The sequence below is a fragment of the Oncorhynchus gorbuscha genome, linkage group LG11, assembly GCF_021184085.1.
Source record: "Oncorhynchus gorbuscha isolate QuinsamMale2020 ecotype Even-year linkage group LG11, OgorEven_v1.0, whole genome shotgun sequence".
NCBI lineage: Eukaryota > Metazoa > Chordata > Actinopteri > Salmoniformes > Salmonidae > Oncorhynchus > Oncorhynchus gorbuscha.
Window position 1 is genome coordinate 59,555,258 of NC_060183.1, and position 23,956 is coordinate 59,579,213.

Genomic DNA, 23,956 nt, shown 5'->3' on the forward strand with positions numbered 1-23,956 from the left:
ATGGCATCCATGAGTCTAAATATTCCTGTTACATTGCACAACCTTCAATGTTATGTCATAATTACGTAAAATTCTGGCAAATTTGTTCGCAAAGAGCAAGGCGGCCCAAACTGTTGCATATACCCGGACTCTGCGTGCGATGAACGAGAAAATACACAATTTCACCTGGCTAATATTGCCTGCTAAACTGGATTTCTTTTAGCTCGGTATGCAGGTTTAAAAATATATACTTGTGTATTGATTTTAAGAAAGGCATTGATGTTTATGGTTAAGTACACATTGGAGCAATGACAGTCATTGATTGATTGCAATTTACCTTGGCTCCTACTGCATTCGAGTAACAGTCAGTCCCCTCGTGGAGTGCAATGTAATCAGTGCAAGATTGAATCCCCCGAGCAGGCAAGGTTAAAAATCTGTCATTCTGCCTCGTTCCTAGGCGTCATTGAAAATAAGAATGTGTTCTTAACTAACTTGCCTAGTTAAATACAGATTAAATAGAGGTGTAAAAATAATCAGCAGATCAGCACCCAAAAATACCGATTTCGGATTGTTATGAAAACTTGAAATGCCCCGATTAATCGGCCATTCCGATTAATCCGTAGACCTCTAGTATGGAGTGGCCCAGACTGGGCAAGGAGAACACGTGGGTCTGGGAGGACATCTGTGATTTTGAGAAGGCGCAGCATGCTGACCATTGTATGAAGCATAAGCTGCAATACAGATGTATTACTAAAACTATCACCAGAGTAATAATAGGAGTAGCAGTTTACATAACCTGGACCCAGGGGTAGACATAACATAGTAAAACTAAATCCAGGACATCCATTTAGTATATGTATAGTATAATAATTTGTGGATATCCATCATCCATTTTGTATGATACTTTACAAATAGCATTTTTTTGTGGCTAACGATAGCTAGGCTAGGAGTTAGAGGATAAGGTAGGGTTAATGTTAGCTAACATGCTAAATTGTTGCAAAGCAGCAAAAAAGTTATGTATTTGCAATGTTTCTAACTTTCTAAAACGCTGAAGTTGTCCATGAGATTTGAACACTCAGCCTTTGGGTTGATAGACATTCGCATTATATGCCCACCCATCCACTCTCCCCTGAAAGAAAAGCTCACAATAAAGCAGTAAAACAAGTAGGCTACTGAACTTAAATGAAAAACTGAGATCATGATTCTTATTTTATTGACAAGATCAAGTTGCTTCAGCTCTCAAAGAATCTTCACAAAATACAGAGTACATTAGAATCTGATACCGTGTTACCAGCACTAATCACTTTGGCACTTTTAGGAGCTTCAGCTATTCCTATCAACATTTCCAAAAGGCAAATAATATTTGCAGAATAAATATCAAAAAGTCAACCTATGTTTAATGTCTCATGGCGCTTTCCTCTCTGAGTGGAGAGTAATGGTCATAGATGCCATAGATGTATGCAGGTATACTTTGCCTTGAATACACATGTATATAGATGGCAATGTTGGAATAAGATTTAAAATGTGAGCAGCAACAATGACCTGTCTACTACACTGTTAACTGTTTGGAATACACTCATGACAAAACACTGTTTTTCTTTACAAACCATTCCCATGTTCACACAGGGATACTTGGAATATAACCCACTTTTACACCTTAAAATGATATATTACGCATAAAACCCATGCAAAAATTATTCAACATCTGGCAGATAAAATTGAGACTCAGGAATGAATGATAAAATACGTAGATGTGAGTGACTGCATTTGACCATACAAATATAAACGTTATGGCTGTATGGTACACACAGACACATTCATGCCTAGGTAATCTCACACTGCAAAAAGAAAGATGAATGGAAAGAGAAAAAGAAAACAATGGAACAGTGATGTTTTTAAACGGTCCACACAGACAATCATACAAAGGCTGTTTGCAATGAGACACCAAACAGACAGACACTGTTTAGTGTGCTGTGAGCTGTTTGAGGAGCAGTCCCTGGGTGTGGCCCCACCATGACAATAGCTCTAGTAGGAAGATGCCCATGTACCAAAGTGCATGGCATTATAAGACTCTGGTGGCAGTGGTGAAGACAGGAAGAGTACAAACCTAGAGCTAAAACCATCCGATAAAGACCTAGAAGAGGCATTGGCGTGAACTTAAAGGTAGACTCAGCGCTTTAAAGTTGCAACGAGCAGCTTCGCAGATATTGAGTTAACTGCAATGCAATACCTTCTTCTCACACAGTACCTGCATATCATGCACTGGTGTGCTTCACACTGCTACAACATGGTAGCTACGGATCCAAAACAGCAGAGAAGTTTAGTTTGGCACTTAAACGGTCTTAGTTGTTATGGATATCGGCTAGATAATGATGTTTACTTCGTGTATCGCCGAGTCTACCTTTAATAATAACCAACTGACATTTGAAAAATGGAATATGCAAGACTAAGGTCGATAAAAGGTCTTGATTCTGTAGTGTAGTAACGATCACACACATTCAAGTATTTTTCACTCTTAAAATTCCCTGATTTACCAGTACAAAATAAATAAGACTGAAGTCATCAGTTCACCGAAATTGGTCCCTTATCGAAAATCATTATAGTTTGTTATTCTTGTTATTCTTGTGAGAGATAACGCATCTCTTCAAACAGCACTACTTGCCACAATGTGGAAATTAACACACATCACTGTATTGACAGGACACCATCTTGGTACAGGGGACAATAAAGAAATCCCCTCATCATTGCAGTAGCTCAACAATCTAGCCTACAGTACAGAGACTCAAACACAAGGCTTCAGACAAAGGTGCCCTATATCAGCCTAATATCCCCTCCTCCGCTTAACTCAGCTATTTCTCTGAAATGTGCACATCATCAATTCTCTTACAAGCATCTGACTAAATATATGTCATCACCACAATACAACTGGGGATGAGGCTACAGTAGCAATGTAAGACTAACAAGCTATGTTTGTGTAGCACTACCCCTGCCCAATGCCCATCCCTTCCTATACATGAATACATACTGCAGTCCCAATAACGATTAACTAGAAGAGAAGGGAGAGTGAGTGAGTCAGTGGGATTGACTGTCATACTAAGCTCCCCTCTTGGTTAAAACTATCAATTCAGTCCAGTTCCGAGCGTGCGGCAAGGCAGTGAGGGCTCTCTCTTGGCACAGCAACATGCCTATAGACACTGACCAGGGATCAGTGCTGGGGAGCCCAGGGCTTGTGGTCAGTGGGAGGGGATTGAGGAACCCGACTGTCCTGAGATCCGGGGTCTGTATTGGGGTCGTTGGGGCTGTGGGAGGGGGGCGAGGCAGCAGTCTGTCCATAAGAACACAGCACATGATCGCCTCCAGGTGTTAAGCAGCTGTCTCCTTGCTCTCTGTACTCCTCTTCCTCCAACACCACCTCTCCCTTCTCCAGGACAAACTTCAGGGTGGGGCCTCTGGCCTCCCCCTCCTCTAGCTCCCCCTCTTCTGCCAGGCGGAACTTGATGTTCATCTTCCCCAGGGGCTTATCTGCTTTGTCTGGAGTAGTGATCAGAGAGAGAACGAGAAAGACGGGGACAGAGGGAGCGAAGAAGACAGTGTAAGTGGAAAACATGTAGTCTGTTACACCTCAAACATGTAGCATTTAAGTTACAGAAGTGTTTTTTGTCATTGAACCCCAAAAAAACGATACTAAAGTTCAGAATGAAACATGGAGTGAGGTTTTTGGGCTGTTTGACCTTCACTAAATTTAGAACCCTTCATCCTCATAATGAACCCCCATATCCAGGCTGCCACTTTTTAAATTTGATTTATTACATTTTACACTTTATTTAGACTGTTGGTGACAGATGAGGAGACAAGCAAATTGGAGAACAGCAAGAAGCATAGATGCTGTAATTAAACCCTGGTCTTCGGAGGGGAGCATTATATGTGACTGACCGCTAGACCACAGGCTTTGCACAGGCCCCCTCTCTTACCTAGCTGTCTCTCCTTGGGCAGCATCAGTACATCTACATTGCTGTGATCCTCCAGAGCAGAGGTGAGCAGCGCCCCCTCCTGGCTGAACAGGAAAACCAGAGGTATGGTGATGTCACCCGTGGACCCTCCGTCTCCCACCATCTGGAACAGGGGCGTCTCTGCACTGTTACTCCCTTCCCGGTGGTCTAGGAGGGACGGTGAAACATGGGAAATCCAATGTTAATTGTTGCCTAGACTTTACTACACTCAAATCTTGAGAAAACCCCCCACTAATATTGCAGTTAGCATGACAGCATTTATAATAGAATGCTTGTGACCACATTCTATTGTTTAATAGAATTAAACAAACAGGCATTCTATTTTTGCTCTATTATAGTTGCCACAAGGCTACATGTGTGCAAAAATAACGTTCAATGAGTTTAAAAAATGACAATCACCCTCACTCACACATACGACGTGTTACTGTCAAGTTCAACACAACAAAAACAATATCTTTGGGCTACACTGCACATTATTACATTGTACACTTTATGCTTGTGGCTCTGGATAAGAGCGTCTGCTAAATGACTTAAATGTAATGTAAATGTAATGTGCCAGCAGAGCATGATACCCGTTGGCATAATGGATCTCTTTCAGGCAGAGAGTACACCTGGGATACCCCTTTTATCCACTGTGTTGAGAGAGAAAGTGTGTGGTGTTCCTTTTTATTTATTTAATTAGGCAAGTCAGTTAAGAACACATTCTTATTTACAATGACGGTCTACCAATAGGCAAAAGGCATCCTGCTGGGACTGGGATAAAAAAAGACAACATACCAAGGCAGCAACACAGCATGGTAGCAACAACATGGTAGCACCGAGGTAAAGACAGTTTCAAGTTGGATATTCAACGGATATTCGCGCTTTCAAACCTCAATAGCTTTCAAACCACTTGAGCCACAGACTCCAAATAAGTGTCATTATGTTGGAAAAATTGCGCGCAACATTGCACAGGTCTTATTTTCACGATTTGGACATTAATTCGTGTTCCAAAGCTAATAAACATATGGAAATGTGAGCAGCATTTTGTATTCCTAGTTGAATTAGTTAGGGAGCGTAAACAAAGCACAAACCTTTTTTTTATACATTCGAATTTCAATAGCTCATTGGTCATGTGACCTAATGACTTCAAACAAGGTTCAGAATGTCCATCGACTACCCTTCTATATTGCACACCTTTTAGTTTGTCCATTTTCGTCTCAAGATTTTACATGAATTTTTCAAAATGTAAAATTTCAATAGCTCCTTGGTCATGTGACCTAGTGACTTCAAACATGGTGCAGAATGTACCCTTCTATATTGCACACTTGTTTGTGTACTGTAGAATCACATGGTGTAATGTACATTTTTCATAGTTTTAAATTTCAATAGCTCCTTGGTCATGTCAATTACACACCTAATTAGCGTGCAGTGGATATACACCCATATTGCATAACCTCTAGTTATGTCTCTTCTATATTGTTATAAATTAATATTAGTTTGACAATTAGGGGGTTCAGTCCAGTGTTGTGTGTACCCTTTTCTTTAATATTTATCTATAATAATTGGTAGTTCTAAGTACTTATTTTCCCATTTATTTTTCACACAGTATTTAACTGCAGTACACAATAGGAGAAGGACAGGTATCTCCTTTCGTCATTAATATCAACCACTATAATCTAGTAGTAGAGTTCATTTCCTTTATGCCCCATTCTACACACAGCCTAAATTATAGGCACTGAACCATTTACAGGACAATAAAAGTAGCATATAGGATCCAACCCTATCACAGAGTGAATAAAAGTAGAGCGTGTGTAGACTAAAAAAAATAATGATTGAGTGACAGTTTCATCAGTACATGCTTAAAGAAAGTCATATCACAAAGATCACAGGTGACGGTGCCCACCAAATCTATGACAATAGAGAATTAATTGTAAGTAACAAAGTGTGTTTGTCAAAATAATGTCTGAAAATGTCAGTTGTTGAACATAATACTTCTATTTGCAATAGCAATTTATGATCTATGCAGTTGAGGAATATTCCACGTACCAACACTACATGTAGGATGGACATTCCCACATACAGTATTTTTAAAATGTATTTTATTTTTTATTTAACCTTTATTCAACCAGGTAAGCCAGTTGAGAACAAGTTCTCATTTACAACTGCGACGTGGCCAAGATAAAGCAAAGCAGTGTGACAAACAACAACACAGAGTTAGTTACACATGGAATAAACAAATGTACAGTCAAAAACACAATAGAAAAGTCTATATACACAGTGTGTGCAAATTAAGTAAGATTAGGGAGGTAAGGCAATAAATAGGACATAGAGGCGAAATAATTACAATTTCGCAAATAAACACTGGAGTGATAGATGTGCAAGTAGAGATACTGGGGTGCAAACCAGACACCTAGGTATTTGTAGTTGTCCACATATTCTAAGTCAGAACCGTCCAGAGTAGTGATGCTAGGCGGGCGGGCAGGTGAGGGCAGGGATCGGTTGAAGAGCATGCATTTAGTTTTACTTGCATTTAAGAGCAGTTGGAGGCCACGGAAGGAGAGTTGAATGGTTAGTTAACACAGTGTCCAAAGAAGGGCCAGAATTATACAGAATGGTGTAGTCTTCATAGAAGTGGATCAGAAAACCACCAGACACAAGTCAACCCGAGAATTGAACCTTGTGGCACCCCCATAGAGACTGCCGGGGGTCCGGAAAACAGGCCCTCCGATTTGACACAATGAACTATCTGAGAAGTAGTTGGTGAACCAGGCGAGGCAGTCATTTGAGAAACCAAGGCTGTTGAGTCTGCCGATAAGTTCCTAACTTCCCTGAAAAGTTGCATATCACGGGGGCTATTCGATGCTAATGCAGTACGCCACAGGATGTTTTTATGCTGGTCAATGGCAGTCAGGTCTGGAGTAAACCAATGGCTATATCTGTTCATGGTTCTACATTTTTTGAACGGGGCATGCTTATTTAAGATAGTGAGGAAAGCACTTTTAAAGAATAACCAGGCATCCTCTACTGAAGGAATCTGCTCGCTGAAGTGTTTTAGGGAGCGTTTGACTATGATAAGGGGTTGTCGTTTGACCGCGGACCCATTACGGATGCAGGCAATGAGGCAGTGATCGCTGAGATCCTGGTTGAAGACAGGAGAGGTGTATTTAGAGGACAGATTGGTCAGGATGATATCTATGAGGGTGCCCGAGTTTACGGATTTGGGGTTGTACCTGGTAGGTTCCATGATTATTCGGGTGAGATTGAGGGCATCTAGCTTTGATTGTAGGATGGCCGGGGTGTTAAGCATATCCCAGTTTAGGTCACCTACAGGACAAACTCTGAAGATAAATGGGGGGCAATTAATTCACATATGCTGTCCAGTGGGCTGGGGGCTCTGTAACAAGTGGCAACAGTGAGAGACTTATTTCTGGAAAGGTGGATTTTTAAAAGTAGAAGCTCAAACTGTTTGGGCACAGACCTGGATAGCATTACAGAACTCTGCAATAGATTGCAACTCCACCCCCTTTGGCAGTTCTGTCTTGGGAGAAAATGTATACACATACATAAGAGGCATTTTTCAGCTATGATTTTACCACTCAGAATCCAGAATGGACATGACAATGGGGCCAGCACAAGACGTAATACACTTTTACAACAATCTACTTTTTGATCTTCACTTCTTATCTGGTAAACTGCTACTATATGTCAAGAAAAGATCCCCAGTTAGGAGTTAGTGTACTCCAGTAAAAAAGGGCTGGTTAAGATGAAAAACTATTGCCCCAGGCCTCCCGGGTGGCGCACTGCATCGCAGTGCTAGTTGTGCCACCAGAGACTCTGGGTTCGAGCCCAGGCTCTGTCGCAGCCGGCCGCGACCGGGAGGTCCATGGAGCGACCCACAAATGGCCTAGCGTCGTCCGGGTTAGGGAGGGTTTGGCCGGTAGGGATATCCTTGTCTCATCGTGCACTAGCGACTCCTGTGGCAGGCCGGGCGCAGTGCACACATTGGTGCGGTTGGAATAACTAAGACCTGAATTTGAATGCAGCGTGTTCCGATTCCTCCTCCTCTTTCTGTCCAGCAGGGTCAACAAAAACACTTGGGCTGATGGTTCATGCAGATACTGGGGAAGCAATATAGAAATGTATTGATCCCTTAAATGGTTTTACATCAGCTGAAGGGCTTTACAATTTGATTTGATATAAACATTATTGGGCACAGTCAACAGCACAAAGGTCAAGGTAGGGACAACAATACATCACACAAAGCAGCCACAACTGTCATTAAGTGTCCATGATTTTTTGAATGAAGAGATGGAGATAAAACAGTTCAGTTTGAGTGTTTTTTCCAGTCGCTAGCTGCATCGAACTGAAATGAGGAGCCATTCACATTATGATATTCAACCACATACTGTAGAGGGAAAACATTAGTTAACAGATCGTGGTTAGTTCATTAGCTAGTTAACTAGTTTCACACAGATTGCCAGGGTCCAGTAAGCAACTAACTTGTGGAACGGCAAAGAGCCGTATACCAGTTAATATTAGAGCGAATTGGTTAGGTTAATAATGATCGCTAATATAATGTTGTGGCTGTCTGACTATTAGCAAGCTAATTTTCACACGATAAACTCAGTTATTTGATCAGTTAAATTGGCTAATGTTGCTCAACATTACTCTGGCTAACGGAGCCTTCAATCCAGCTAGCAAGATACTTAACGAATACTTGTTCCACCACACGTTCTCCCTTTCCTCAAACTTTCCAAATGTTTTTCATTTGACCACCACTGATGCTGTAACTAGTCAATTGGCTGTCTCCTCTTTCTTCAGTCACGGTGCGCTGCATTCTGTCGTTATGTGAACGATTGGCTGAGCCTACGGCCACTAGTATTACTCCAAACGCGCATCTCTCGTTCGCTTACAGTCAGTAGTGATCCAACTCCCCCCCCCCTCCAAAACTTTTGTCATCAGATCTACACGTAGGTCACCTATTTTGGATTCAAAACGAAAGGTGACTAGTTTGCATCCCTGAGGGAAGGCTCGTGAGTGACATGAATGAAAAAAGGAATGGCATATCAATCAGAGCCTGTTAGGGGACTAACTTAGAAGGGTAAAACACAGAACTACTGTAAACTCACACAAAAAAGTGAGTGATTGTAAGTAGATACAGTAGACAGTAGTGCACTAACAATGCAGACCTACATGGCCTTCTCAAACTAGGTTAAGCCCCACTAAACTCTTTCCCTAAGCTCCTGACTCTTACAGCAGAGTAACAGGCTGTGTCCTGATATTATGGACTGTGTGGGTGTAATATGAGAGAGAGAGAGGCAGAATTTGTGTGTATGACTTTTTCCCTCACCTATGAAGATGACTCCGATAGCCCCCGCCTCCTGTAGCCTGCGGGCCTTGGCAGCAAACATGCAATCGCCACGCAGTGCAAGGGCAATGTGCCCACTCAGCTCCTGAGCATTCTCTATGGGCCCACACGCTGTGTAGGGAGAGGTCTTCACGATGCTGCCCTTCACCTGGGAGAGGAGAGTGAGAGAAGGGAGGAGAGATTCCTGTAAATACTCCATACAGTAGTGACACATGCAGACATCCAAAGAGCCCCAGAAATATCCAAAACTAATGCTGACATGGGTAAATATTTAAATTTCAGTTTTTGGGTGATACATTTAAGGGGACTAGGAGGTGCATGTTTGTCTTTTATCAATATTCTGAGTGACATATAAAGCAAATACAAAATAAATGCAAGATTCAAGAAAGCTCACCCCGTGCTCCTGCTTGATTAGGTCCATTCCAAACTTGGCTGGTCCAGCAGTCAGGACCATTCTACCCAGATATGGGGGGGATATGAGCTGAACGATGAGGGGCACTACTTCCTCCTCTGGGGTCTGGGTCACCTCTGCCACCAGTTTCACCCTGTAAACACCTTCATGTGCCTCATTAAAAGAAAGACATTGGTGAAATGAATTACACAGGAGCATGAGGGAAACAGGGTAATATTGCCCTGCTAAGCAATAGAGACAATAGAATGCTAGGTCACATCCCAAATTGCACCCTATTCCCTATATAGTGCACTACTTTTTACCATGGCCCATAGGGTTCTGGTCACAATTGTGCATCGTATAGGAAAAAGGGTGTCATTTGGGATGCAACCTTAAGAGGCAATAGAGTGCTATAGATAAATAAGCTGCTCAATCATCTTACCCCATGTGTCTCTGTTGCCCCAGCTTCATTCAGTGGGGTGAGGGAGATGCCCATGCTCCTCAGAAACTCCACTGGCTCCATACCGTGGTCGTGAAGTGGCAGCTCGATGCCCCTGCAAACACACACACAATCATCAGATAGGGAATTTGATTAAGATGAACTGGGGTAGACCCCGGGCAAAAGCGGTGAGGGAGGCCCCTCTCAAATCAAATAGCCATCTGTGCTGCCTGGTCATATTGTCAACAAGGCAGCATGGTGCAATGTTCAGAAACATACTTTATGTAAAATACAAAATGTATGTTAGAATTTTCAAACTAGTTTTCCTTAAGGCGGCATATAAAGTACATATGTGAAAACTTAGTCATTACTCCACATTAGGGTTGGATAGGTTACTTTCTAAATGTAATCCGTTAGTTCCTAGTTACATGTCCAGAATTGTAATCAGTAACACAACTTTTGGATTACCCAAGCTCTAACGTAATCTGATTACTTTCAGTTACTTTCCCCTTAAAAATGAAAGACTCACCCATTTTGAACATTATATTGTTTTTTTCTTCCCATCTCTGAGCAATATTGTATCGATTCCCAGGATCATTACTCTGTATCTGAGCTATTGCCGTTGAAGGAGGCCGACATTTGGCTGGTATGAAATATTTATAACTAACTCAAGATGGTTCATCTGTGTCGTTTACAGTGGGAGCAAATGAAGCATTGGGCAGAACAAGCACGAGCTATTGATATCCTATTGGTGCGTTGTAGAATTTATTTGCATATTTCCATTAGCGAACGCCTCCTCTGAAATGATCATGTGCACAAACTTAATTCAACCTTGCACTCCTAAACAACGTCATTTTCAACAACTTTGGCAAATCGTCAAGTCTATAAAAAAAAAAAAAAACAGTGCACTGTGTTCGTAACATATTCTAGTTTTGGGAACAGAAATGTATTGAGATTTTGCACTGAAGCGTCCCAGTTTCACCTAGTTCCATCCTCTCCCACTACTGGACTTCCTCTCACTAGCATATTTGGTGGTGATAAAACGTTCTAAACGGACGTGTCTGGATTACCCAGCCTGTGACGTGTCTGGATTACCCAGCCTGTGACGTGTCTGGATTACCCAGCCTGTGACGTGTCTGGATTACCCAGCCTGTGACGTGTCTGGATTACCCAGCCTGTGACGTGTCTGGATTACCCAGTCTGTGACGTGTCTGGATTACCCAGTCTGTGACGTGTCTGGATTACCCAGTCTGTGACGTGTCTGGATTACCCAGTCTGGGACGTGTCTGGATTACCCAGTCTGGGACGTGTCTGGATTACCCAGTCTGGGACGTGTCTGGATTACCCAATCTGTGACGTGTCTGGATTACCCAGTCTGGGACGTGTCTGGATTACCCAGTCTGTGACGTAGCACTGCGATAAAGCCGCTAGCACTACGCTGGGAATTAATATGATTACCATTTTTAGATTGTGAAAACATCTATCTTACATTACAACACTGGCAGATGTCAAAACGCGGGAGGTTGTCTTCTTTCCAACGAGTCATTGATCATATTTTTGCGATAGTCTGACCTCAAGAAATGTGTAATTTAACAGAGGGTCCACCATATTTCTCCTATTTGTCTGCCTCTTCAGTCCAGGGTGCATTGCATGGTGCGTTTGCCTGGCCATTGCATGTCAGATTACACTCTGCGAGGCACATCGATCTGCAGTTTAAACATAGTGAGATTGTAGACTCCTATATTTATAGTGGAGTTTGTTTAGGCCATTTTACACTTAACTACCTAATACACATTCTGATATAGACTTCGGTATTATTGTGTGTAGCTATGTTTGCTAGCTAGCCAGCCAACCCATGGAGAATTGGATTGTGGGTTTTGTAGTCGGCGTGAGCTGCAGATTTCAACAATGATTTTCACGTTATACCTTATAATAACAACAATATTGATAATTTGTTCACAGAAGATATTGTTGTCACATAATGTTATTTAACACTGTAAATTGTAGGAATGTGTGGTTTTCGGTGGAATTTTCCTTTAAGAGGTAATATAAAGCCAAAAATGAATATTACCAATTGAACTACATCTATAGTAGGATTAATCAACGTTAGAGTTTACATAGCTGGCCATAAATGGATGTTTCATTTTCCTTTATGTGTTGGCTTTTTAACCCATCATTTTCTACTACATATAATAATATGATAATGCCATATCTTTACATTTCCAGTCCTTCCAATCAATTTAATATCCCTTGATCCACAAAAAAGGACTTGGAAATATGAAATATAGATGACCCAAATTGTTTTACCTGAGCATAACCCAATAATTAAGGATTTATAAGCCTACACTGTTGTTTATGATTTTGTTGTCATGGAGGATTGATTTGGCTCATTGCTTAGAGTTGAAAAAAAGAAGCTGCTGTCATGGAATGGCTCACTTTGAGAACTACAGAAAAGTGCCATTTGCATGTGAAAATGTAATGCCATATTTTGCATTTGCTATTGGCCTTTTGCCTGTTTTTTATGGTGACACTTTCATATCTCGATAATATGTTTAAAGTCTACAAAAAGTGTGAGAGTTTAAGCATGTGTCCGTTAGGTCTTTGGATTGTTTTTATCAGCACGGATTAGATTGAGCAATAAAAGCCCCACTCTTCTTAAATAAAATGACTAACAGTATGGACTGGAGCACAATATACCATGGAGAAGTTTAGAACGGAGGAACTCCCTCAAACTTCTATTTCAAAGGCTGTAAACCACACTATGAAGCTGTTGCAAGAGAGCATTTTTCATTGGCTGTCCACTGGTTGCAAAAACAATGATTGATAGGTAGTTAAACTCATTCAAGTCAACCATTATATGTGTTAAAATACACATAGGCCTACACATTTGTGAACAGCCATCCACATCAACCACAATCCATCCGTAAGGTGCAAATAGCTAAATGAGAGAGCAGCAGTGCGATTCACATCAATGCGCTATGTACAGTAGATATCAATAATAAGTGATATCAGTATCGCCAGTAGGCTACACCACTGATGTCATCCTTACATCCAAGCGTTTATTCAAGTTGTATAATTTTGGGATGCCGGGGTTAACACAAAGGATGTAACAGAAGGAAAATTGAAAGAAGAAAAAAATAAATCTTTGAATGTGCAGCTTTTTACAGCAACACACAGACACACCTGTCAGGTGACGCGTGGAAAGCCCGGCCCACCCCAGTCAGGTACTTGTAGCTGTCCCTTATGGTCTTGGCAAAGGAGGGGTTGTTGGGGAACAGGGTCTGGGTGCTGGGGCACGAGTAGGTGAACAGGTCCTCCTCCACGGCAGTGGGCGCTTCCTGGAACGTATAGACACAAAATGGCGGATCAGTTTCAGCTCTTCTGACCATAACACACGTTCATTACTGGACAGCTGGTTCAAATAGACACCATATGGCAAATCAGTTTCAGCTCCTCTGACCATAACACAACTGTTGGTAACCGACTGAGCCTCACCGTGTTGTTGCCCCGACAGGGGGGCTGTGAAGTGGACAGGGAGACAGGCAGCAGGTGGGCCTCTGTGGTGAAGATGTATTCGTCGATGTCGAAGTGAAGCTGATTCTTCTCAGAGAACAGAAGGTACAGGTACTTAAACATCTCCGCTAGGAAGAATGAGTCCATCCTAAAGAGAAAGGGAATGTTTGAAATCACTTGAACAGAACAAATAATGGGTCACGTGACACTGTCATTTGAGCTCTCTTGCTAAAGACCAACATATCCAATAGTAATATTAGAAATAGCACAGTTGAAGGCTGTAGAGAAAAGGAATCAGTGGAGATGACCTGAGATTTCAGATTTGAACCCATATGTTTCACTGTGTTCCCCTACCTATCCTCGTGGGTCCCTGTGCGGACATCCTGCACAGCTGCAAACCCACAAGGCACCCTGGCATGAGCGTTGAGCTTCTCCACTATGGACTGGCCCACTCTGAGGTAGTAGGGGTCACCAGTGGCCTGTGGAAGGGAAAACATGGTTTATCCCATTCCCAACCCCTCTCTCAAACAGTTCAGAGTACACCATTACTATGCACGTTGGCTTTTCACAGCGGGAACAGCATTACCTTGTAGAGGTAGTAGGTGCTTTCTGCAAACTCTGGCCTCAGAGGGTGTTGACCCCAATGAACTCTGAACTCCGTGGTGAAAGCCTGCAACGTGAGGAATACCACGCAGTCAAGTAGAGCTGAGAGCAGATATTATCCTCTTGACTCAAATTTCAAATGTCACTTTTTCTGACCTCAGGGAGAAACTTGTGTTGCTTGGTGACCTGGTAGAGCATTTCATGGGTCTCTATGGCTGGTTTCAGGTCTCCCCTCAAAACCTATAGTGAAGAGGTTGATAAGGCAGTCTTTACTATGAACAAGTCCCTTTCAGAGCGTATACTTGATCATTCAACCCACTTAAACTATAGAAACTGAACCTACAAACCAGAGAACGTTCTTCTGCTGTAGTGGAAAGAGATGTGGTCATGATGATGTCATGATACAAACAGAGGGTCTCATTGTTCACTTATGTCATATTTGCATTCCAAATAGCACCATATGGGCCCATAAAAAAAGTAGTGCACTGTATAGGGAATAGGATGCCATTTGGGATGCATCCTATGTCATATTATTAGATGCAGGGGGGGCTAACCATAAGCCTGACAAGTGGCGATGATAGAGGCTGTGTTATGGGAATCACCTGCAGGCCGGGGAAGAAGGCGAGTAGGGAGTCCATCCAGCTGCGGACGCTCACCGTGGGGTTGTGCATGTGCACGTTGAGCAGCAGCGGAGGCTGGCTGATGTACTTCATGATGGCGCTGTAATGCTGTAGGAGACAACAGACAGCCGGGGTCACTAAAGATACCTACATTATGCATGATGTTTTGATATGGGGGGGGGGGGGGGGGGGGGGGTTAGATCAGTGATGTGACTGAGACCCCGTTTACACGTCATACTAATAGAAATCAGATAAAACAAGATGTACATCTGACCACAGTTAATCTGAACTCAGAGCATTTGATATGAACATGTATTTTTTGGTGTCTGGTTCTGCAATCTGGATGCAGGTAGCATTTTAAATTAAAATGTAAATGGTGTCTGAGAATTTGGAGTGTCATCTACAAGCATAGAGCAATATATTGCAATATATCTGCAGCTGGTGATAGTACAGTAGAGTCTCACAGTGTTGAACCTCTCCAGGTAAACGTTGTCTCCCAATAGAATGTAGGCCTTCATTAGGTACTCATAGTAGGAGTCAATGCCAGCACCCACACCACTGTCTGAAGATACACAGAGGAAGGGAGAGGGGGGAGATACTGTTAATATAGGACCTGACTGAGCTAATGTAGATAACAAAAACAGGCAGAGACACGTATTCAAAACCAAACTAGTAGTATTGGAAGTGACTAAATGGTATATAAAGGAACTGAGTGGGACGATGCGTCATCACATGATGAGAGGTGATAAAATGTTTGTTCCTACTGCTAAATTTTGACTTTAAATGAGAGTGGTTGACTATGTGTGCAGGCGAGTGTGCTTTCTGCTAGAGGTCGACCGATTATGATTTTTCAACGCCGACACTGATTATTGGGAGGACCAAAAAAAGGCGCTACTGATTAATCGGACGATTTATCACACAACTCAAAAAAATAAAGGGAACAAAGTGAAAATGAGGCTCTGTAGTGTTTGTAGCTTCCACGTGCCTGTATGACCTCCCTACAGTGCCTGGGCATGCTCCTGATGAGGTGGCGGATGGTCTCCTGAGGGATCTCCTCCCAGAACTGGACTAAAGCATCCGCCAACTCCTGGACAGTCTGTGGATGGAGCGAGACATGATGTCCCAGATGTGCCCAATTGGATTCAGGTCTGGGGAACGGGCGGGCCAGTCCATAGCATCAATGCCTTCCTCTTGCAGGAACTGCTGACACACTCCAGCCACATGAGGTCTAGCATTGAGAGGAACCCAGGGCCAACCGCACCAGTATATGGTCTCACAAGGGGTCTGAGGATCTCATCTCGGTACCTAATGGCAGTCAGGCTACCTCTGGCGAGCACATGGAGGGCGGTGCGGCCCCCCAAAGCAATGCCACCCCACACCATGACTGACCCACCGCCAAACTGGTCATGCTGGGGGATGTTGCAGGCAGCAGAACGTTCTCCACGGCGTCTCCAGACTGTCAAGTCTGTCACATGAGCTCAGTGTGAACCTGCTTTCATCTGTGAAGAGCACAGGGCGCCAGTGGCGAATTTGCCAATCTTTGTGTTCTCTGGCAAATGCCAAACGTCCTGCACGGTGTTGGGCTGTAAGCACAACCCCCACCTGTGGACGTCGGGCCCTCATACCACCCTCATGGAGTGTTTCTGACCGTTTGAGCAGACACATGCACATTTGTGGCCTGCTGGAGGTCATTTTGCAGGGCTCTGGCAGTGCTCCTCCTGCTCCTCCTTGCACAAAGGCGGAGGCAGCGGTCCTGCTGCTGGGTTGTTGCCCTCCTACGGCTCCTCCACATCTCCTGATGTACTGGCCTGTTTCCTGGTAGCGCCTCCATGCTCTGGGCACTACGCTGACAGACACAGCAAACCTTGCCACAGCTCACATTGATGTGCCATCCTGGATGAGCTGCACTACCTGAGCCACTTGTGTGGGTTGTAGAATCCGTCTCATGCTACCACTAGAGTGAAAGCACCGCCAGCATTCAAAAGTGACCAAAACATCAGCCAGGAAGCATAGGAACTGAGAAGTGGTCTGTGGTCGCCACCTGCAGAACCACTCCTTTATTGGGGGTGTCTTGCTAATTGCCTATAATTTCCACCTGTTGTCTATTCCATTTGCACAACAGCATGTGCAATTTATTGTCAATCAGTGTTGCTTCCTAAGTGGACAGTTTGATTTCACAGAAGTATGATTGACTTGGAGTTACATTGTGTTGTTTAAGTGTTCCCTTTATTTTTTTGAGCAGTGTATACAGTTGGGAGAACAAGTATTTGACACACTGCCGATTTTGCAGGTTTTCCTACTTACAAAGCATGTAGAGGCCTGTCATTTTTATCATAGGTACACTTCAACTGTGAGAGACAGAATCTAAAACAAAAATCCAGAAAACCACATTGTATGATTTTTAAGTAATTAATTTGCACTTTATTGCATGACATAAGTATCTGATCACCTACCAACCAGTAAGAATTCCGGCTCTCACAGACCTGTTAGTTTTTCTTTAAGAAGCCCTCCTGTTCTCCACTGTATATTAACTGCACCGGTTTGAACTCGTTACCTGTATAAAAGACACCTGTCCACACACTCAATCAAACAGACTCCAACCTCTCCACAATGGCCAAGACCAGGGAGCTGTGTAAGGACATCAGGGATAAAATTATAGACCTGCACAAGGCTGGGATGGGCTACAGGGCAATAGGCAAGCAGCTTGGTGAGAAGGCAACAACTGTTGGTGCAATTATTAGAAAATGGAAGAAGTTCAAGATGACGGTCAATCACCCTTGGTCTGGGGCTCCATGCAAGATCTCACCTCGTGGGGCATCAATGATCATGAGGAAGGTGAGGGATCAGCCCAGAACTACACGGCAGGACCTGGTCAATGACCTGAAGAGAGCTGGGACCACAGTCTCAAAGAAAACCATTAGTAATACACTATGGATTAAAATCCTGCAGCGCACACAAGGTCCCCCTGCTCAAGCCAGCGCAAAATAAAAGCTTTTTGGTCTAAACTCCACTCGCTGTGTTTGGAGGAAGAAGAAGGATGAGTACAACCCCAAGAACACCATCTCAACCGTGAAGCAATGGAGGTAGAAACATCATTCTTTGTGGATGCTTTTCTGCAAAGGGGACAGGATGACTGCACTGTATTGAGGGGAGGATGGGTGAGGCCATGTATCGTGAGATATTGGCCAACAACCTCCTTCCCTCAGTAAGAGCATTGAAGATGGGTCGTGGCTGGATCTTCCAGCATGATAACGACCCGAAACACACAGCCAGGGCAACTAAGGAGTGGCTCCGTAAGAAGCATCTCAAGGTCCTGGAGTGGCCTAGCCAGTTTTAGGTTGTAGTTATTATAGGACTATTTCTCTCTATACCATTTGCTTTTCATATACCTTTGACTATTGGATGTTCTAACAGGTACTTTAGTATTGCCAGCCTAATCTCGGGAGTTGATAGGCTTGGAGTCATAAACAGCGCAATGCTTGAAGCATTGCGAAGAGCTCCTGGCAAACGCAGTAAAGTGCTGTTTGAATGAATGCTTACGAGCCTGCTGTTGCCTTCCACCGCTCAGTCAGACTGCTCTATCAATTATTTAATTATAATAATACACAGAAATACGAGCCTTAGGTCATTAATATGGTCAGATCCGGAAACTATCATTTCGAAAACAAGACATTTATTCTTTCAGTGAAATACGGAACCGTTCCGTATTTTATCTAACTGATGGCATCCCTAAGTCTAAATATTGCTGTTATATTGCACAACCTTCAATGTTATATCATAATTACGTAAAATGGTGGCAAATTAGTTGGCGGCCAGGCGGCCCAAACTTTTGCATATACCCTGACTGCGTGAAAAGGTGACACAATTTCCCTAGTTTAATATTGCCTGCGAACATTCATTTCTTTTAACTAAATATGCAGGTTTAAAAAGATATACTTCTGTGTATTGATTTTAAGAAAGGCATTGATGTTTATGGTTAGGTACATTTGTGCAACGATTGTGCTTTTTTCACGTATGCGCTTTTGTTAAATCACCCCCCGTTTGGTGAAGTTGGCTGTCTTTGTTAGGAAGAATTAGTCTTCACACAGTTCGCAATGAGCCAGGTGGCCAAACTGCTGCATATACCCTGACTCTATTGCACAGAACGCAAGAGAAGTGACACAATTTCCCTAGTTAAAATAAATTCATATTAGCAGGCAATATTAACTAAATATGCAGGTTTAAAAATATATACACTTGTGTATTGATTTTAAGAAAGGCGTTGATGTTTATGGTTATGTACACATTGGTGCAATGACAGTACTTTTTTTGCGAATGCACTTGTTAAATCATCCGTTTGGCGAAGAAGGCTGTGATTCAATGATAAATTAACAGGCACCGAATCTAATATATGCAACGCAGGACAAGCTAGATAAACTAGTAATATCAACCATGTGTAGTTAACTAGTGATTATGTTAAGATTGATCATTTTTTTTATAAGATAAGTTTATGCTAGCTAACACCTTACCTTGGCTCCTTGCTGCAATCGCATTACAGGTAGTCAGCCTGCCACGCAGTCTCCTCGTGGAGTGCAATGTAATCGGACATGATCGGTGTCCAAAAATGCAGATTACCGATTGTTATGAAAACTTGAAATCGGCCTTAATTAATCGGCCATTCCAATGAATCGGTTGACCTCTACTTTCTGCATGGTCGAGTGTGTGACAGTGGATCTTTGGCTCACCCCTGCGGACCCAGTCTCCATTGTGGATATTGATGACGGTGCCCACGAGGTCACTTCCTCTCTGTCTCTTCTCCCACAGGACGTCCAATGCTTTCCTAGCATGCTCCTGTGAAAAACAGAAACACAGGGTTATCATCTTCATACACACTGGCCAATAAATACAAGACACTATCGATTATTACTTGAATTACTAATGTACCTCGAACACAGCCTCCCCAGACAGCCGACTGAGAGCAGCAAACTCCAGAATCATGGTGCCTGCACAGGCTGTACAGGTGTCCGACTCAGTGCCTGTGCGTGACAGGGGGTTAAGGACCCCATACCTCAGGTTTACCTGGAAACAAACAGGCAAGAAGTATATTGAATGTACTACATGCATATTGTCAGATAGCTTTGTAGTCGTATTACTATCTTGAATCACTTTTAATCTTCTATTCATATTCGACTGGACAGTCCGGTTAGACCTGCATCTGCTACTTTTCCGTTCATGTGACATTGTGGAAGTTCTGATAAACAAGGTTTTGCACCCAGGGGTCCAGAGAAAACCAGAAGCGTGGAGACCGAGTGAGGTGTGTTACCCTGGGGTAGGGAAGGCCACTGGTAGTGTTGAAGGCAGGCAGCAGTCTGTGGCCCAGCTCCTTGGCCATGTGGAGCAGCTCATCCCTGTACCACTGCATCCTCTCCCCCCGCTGACGGAGCATGTCAGCCATCACATGCGCCCCCAGCAAGCCTCTGTAGGGACAGCAAGATGATGGTGTGGTGAGCACGTGGCAATGCCCAGACAATTTACTATTCATCTCAACATAAAAATACTGTCAGCCCTATATTATGAAGTCATATAGTTATTTTATCATAAAGTCAGTAAGACATTTGGACCAGTATCGTACACAATCTTGGTGAAGCTCTGTGTAGTAGTGGGACAATGCATTGTATAGGTTCGTACCCCAGGACTCGGATGTTGGTCTCAAACACAGACACCACCACATCATTGTCCAGCCTGACATCCCTCAAAGTCCTCCTAACTGCATCCTCAAATTCATCCAGCTTGTTCAACACCTGGACACATGCACAAAACAAATGCGTTAATAGGGTAACAGACAGAATAAATAAGTGTTTCTATACTTAGGCAAAAAAATACTTACCTAAAAACACATAACTATTTGAATAATTTCTGTGAATTACTACATTTCAATTATTTTTTGCTAAAGTTTCCAGAAACGCAAGAAAGAAGGACTAATCATTTAATATACTGCCATTGACTGTATGTGTGTGGCTCTGAGGGGTTGTCAGGACAATGGATCCCATTTGCTCATTGATTTCTCTATAGACATCGGTGTTCCTATAGCTGATTCAAAAACTTACAGCCAAACAGACAAGATAAGACACTCACCACTAAAGTATCCAGGGTGTCGACCAGTGTGAGGGAGAACCTAAGAGAGAAAACAGGGCTATATTCATTAAGGAAAGGGGGATACCTAGTCAGTTGTACAACTGAATGCATTCAAAATGTACCTTTGAAATGTGTCTTCCACATTTAACCGAACCCCTCTGAATCAGAGCACACCATAGCAAATATTTACAACAGTTTCAGTCATTTTCTTCCATTTGGTGCTTAATAAATATGACCCAGGTCAGGAGGATGGCATACTGCAGTGCACAGCAGAGGAACTGGATGCTGTGCAATGTAGTCTCATCGTCTATTGTGTTTCCAAGTTAAGTGTGTTTTACAAGGTCTTAAGGAAGAATCAGAGAGGTCAGATTCCCTTGATGTGTTCCTTCCTTGTATTTTCATAATATAGGCTAGGTTTTCCCCACATGATTTCACAACACACCTCAATTCATTTCCTTTTCCTATGAAAATTACATATTGAAAAACATGGGACATCTTTCTCTACCTAGTGCAGGGGATGACATAACAGACACATAATGAATCCATTGTGAGACCGAGTTGGCTGAGTGGCTGTCTCTCTCTATACATCAAGAGACCCCTTTGAGTACAAAAGTCGATAAACAGCTAAAATCACCACAAAGGTTAAACGCAGAGAACCACATGTTGTGAGGAGGCTTTCCGTGCAGTTATACTCACTTCCCCAGAGAGTCGTCGATGTCTCCCCTGTTGGGCTCCAGGCCACGCACCCTCCCCCTGCAGCTCAGAGGCATCAGCTCGTCCGCTGGGTACGCATATTTCTGTGGCAGAATCAGGGCACGGGGCTACAGTCAGGGTACGGTACACATACTCAATAGGAGGAACATTTGTTTAAATGTTTGAATCAGCGGAGGCTGCTGAGGGCAGGACGGCTCATAGTAATGGCTTGAATGCAGTCAATGGAACGGTATCAACCAATGGAAACCACATTTGATACCAACCATTATTATGAGCCGTCCTCCCCTCAGCAGTCTCCACGGGTTTGAACTTAGAAGTATAGGCCGAGTGTATGGCACACAGTCAAGTTAGAGAGGCTGTTTGAGCAGTAACATAATATTAACTAGGGCCGGGACGATACCAGTATTGCAATATTTGTTAGAATCGTGGCAAGGAAACTAAACACCAAGCGGATTTGACTTCTTCAGGAAAACAGCCATAATGTTGGAAACAAACAGCATTATGATGTTATCCAGAGTCACATTTATATATTTTCCAAGCTCTAGCACACAATATTTAACATAACATTAAAGGACAAAAAAGTTATTTACTTTGTGTTTTCATTTTGCCATGAAAGAAATATTGCAATACTGGAAACCATAAACAGCAGCATGCCCTGACATGGTCAGTAATACAGATGGACAACAATAGCTACAGGTCGAAACATTCAACTTTGCTTAGTGTAGTTGAAAGTGGCAATTATGTGGTCAGACACAGACTTACCATATAGCTGCCATAGGCATGATCAAACATCTCAACAATCTGGTCCCTGCAACAGAAAGAAATATACAAAATCAACATAACCAAGTCATTTCTAACAGACAAGTGGACAGATAGATAGTGATGGTGTGTTTAAAGATTTAGTCTCTTCATCTTTTTAGTATGGACGTTGCCACTCAGTAGAGGTGGGCATTGGGTAATACTGGAGTGTGTGATCATACACGGTTTTTATCTCACCTGATTTTGGACTTTTCTTCAGGTAACATGGTCAGACCTTCTTGGCCATTGGCCCAGCTAAGAAGGCTTGTGAGGAGTAGGGCTCTCAGCATCATGGAAATGCCAGGAGAACCCTGTGGTGGGCAAAACAGTTTTTCTCCCATTTAATCTTTGACAGGTCTGTACACAAGTAGGTGTTCCTGTGCTCTCAATGACACCCCAGAAATATCAAATAATCCAATGCATTTCCTCTGCATGGTGTGGCCTCATGGACAAGCAACAAGAGTTCATAAAGTTGACAACTGGCTGTCTCCACTACAGTTGATGGGTTTAGCTATCAAGCTATTTGTCAAAATGGCTAATTGACAACAATTTCACATTAACCCATACCTTACAAAAAAAGATTGCAGTTTTGAAACGGCAGTAAACGTGCAGTAACTGCAGTAGACTGTGGTATTTTGGACGTAGTAACTGCAGAATAGTAGTTACACTGCAAAATCACTGCAGTTAAAAACAAAACTGGGACGCAGTATTTGCATTATACTGCAGTTATATAGCTCTTTAACTGCAGTTATACTGCAACGTTTTTTCTTAAGGGATAGCAACTGTCAATAACCAACAGGTTACTTGATATGTACAGAATGACAAGGCATGTTACCCCTGGCAGGTCAGGATAATTAATTAGCTAGCTGGCTTAACAAGTGAACCAGTTGACATCTGTACAGTAGACGTGTACCTAGCCAACTTGCCAGCTAGATAGTAGCTATGTCCATATACTTCGAATCACACACGAAGCTCCTTGTGTTCACTACTAATGAGAGTTCCCAGTCTATAATCAGGCGTATACTCCAAAGAACAGGGAGGATCGCCATTAGGTCAGCTTGCTTGCTGGCTAGCAGCTAGTTAGCTAGCTAATTATCAAACAAGACTGAACGCCGGTGGTGATGTGTCTTCTTTCGTATTGCAACACAAATATCCCTATTCTTCCGTGTCAGTCCCAGTCTCATGAACAACGCCGGGTCTCCCGACCCAAAACGGGTATTTCAACCAAACCGTCGATGAAATCCCAGCGAGAGTACTATTTTCGGAAATCAGACTGTGCTCAGTGTCTTTGGTGTTTATTTGGCTAGCTAACGTTACTTTCCTAGCTAGCTACTCAACAACCCTTGACAAGCTGGATACTGAGAATGCCTCTTGATTCTATTGGTTAAGGCGGCGGAAGTAAAATGAAAACATTATTACGTCTGT

General features: G+C 42.9%; 1 protein-coding gene across 2 annotated transcripts; it reads right to left on the reverse strand.

The window, feature by feature from the left end:
• Positions 1 to 1,157: 1,157 nt before the first annotated feature.
• Positions 1,158 to 23,895, reverse strand: LOC124049038 (ER degradation-enhancing alpha-mannosidase-like protein 3). Of its 2 annotated transcripts, XM_046370332.1 has the most exons (20): positions 22,730 to 23,894; positions 22,496 to 22,541; positions 21,716 to 21,816; positions 21,020 to 21,059; positions 20,573 to 20,685; positions 20,208 to 20,361; positions 19,829 to 19,963; positions 19,630 to 19,735; positions 15,370 to 15,467; positions 14,888 to 15,013; positions 14,442 to 14,525; positions 14,269 to 14,352; positions 14,037 to 14,161; positions 13,665 to 13,830; positions 13,353 to 13,507; positions 10,173 to 10,284; positions 9,734 to 9,904; positions 9,322 to 9,487; positions 3,951 to 4,136; positions 1,158 to 3,510 (listed from the first exon to the last, which is right to left on the reverse strand). In XM_046370332.1, the coding sequence occupies exons 1-20, from the start codon at positions 22,870 to 22,872 to the stop codon at positions 3,185 to 3,187; spliced, it is 2,637 nt and encodes an 878-aa protein (XP_046226288.1). In that variant the 5' UTR covers positions 22,873 to 23,894; the 3' UTR covers positions 1,158 to 3,184. The 2 variants fall into 2 exon arrangements, with proteins under 2 accessions (XP_046226288.1, XP_046226289.1); XM_046370333.1 differs by lacking the exons at positions 1,158 to 3,510; positions 3,951 to 4,136 and adding an exon at positions 7,238 to 8,089 and having other exon boundaries at positions 22,730 to 23,895.
• Positions 23,896 to 23,956: the final 61 nt, after the last annotated feature.

Bases quoted from the DNA above. Each gene is read 5' to 3' on its own strand.
- LOC124049038 (XM_046370332.1), bottom strand. From the start codon at position 22,872: ATGGGAGAAAAACTGTTTTGCCCACCACAGGGTTCTCCTGGCATTTCC. The intron at 10,285-13,352 runs GTGTGTCTGTGT...GTGTGTTTGCAG, and splicing joins TTCCACGCGTCACCTGACAG to GGGCATCGAGCTGCCACTTC. The intron at 9,905-10,172 runs GTAAGATGATTG...TCTTTTAATGAG, and splicing joins GGGCAACAGAGACACATGGG to GCACATGAAGGTGTTTACAG.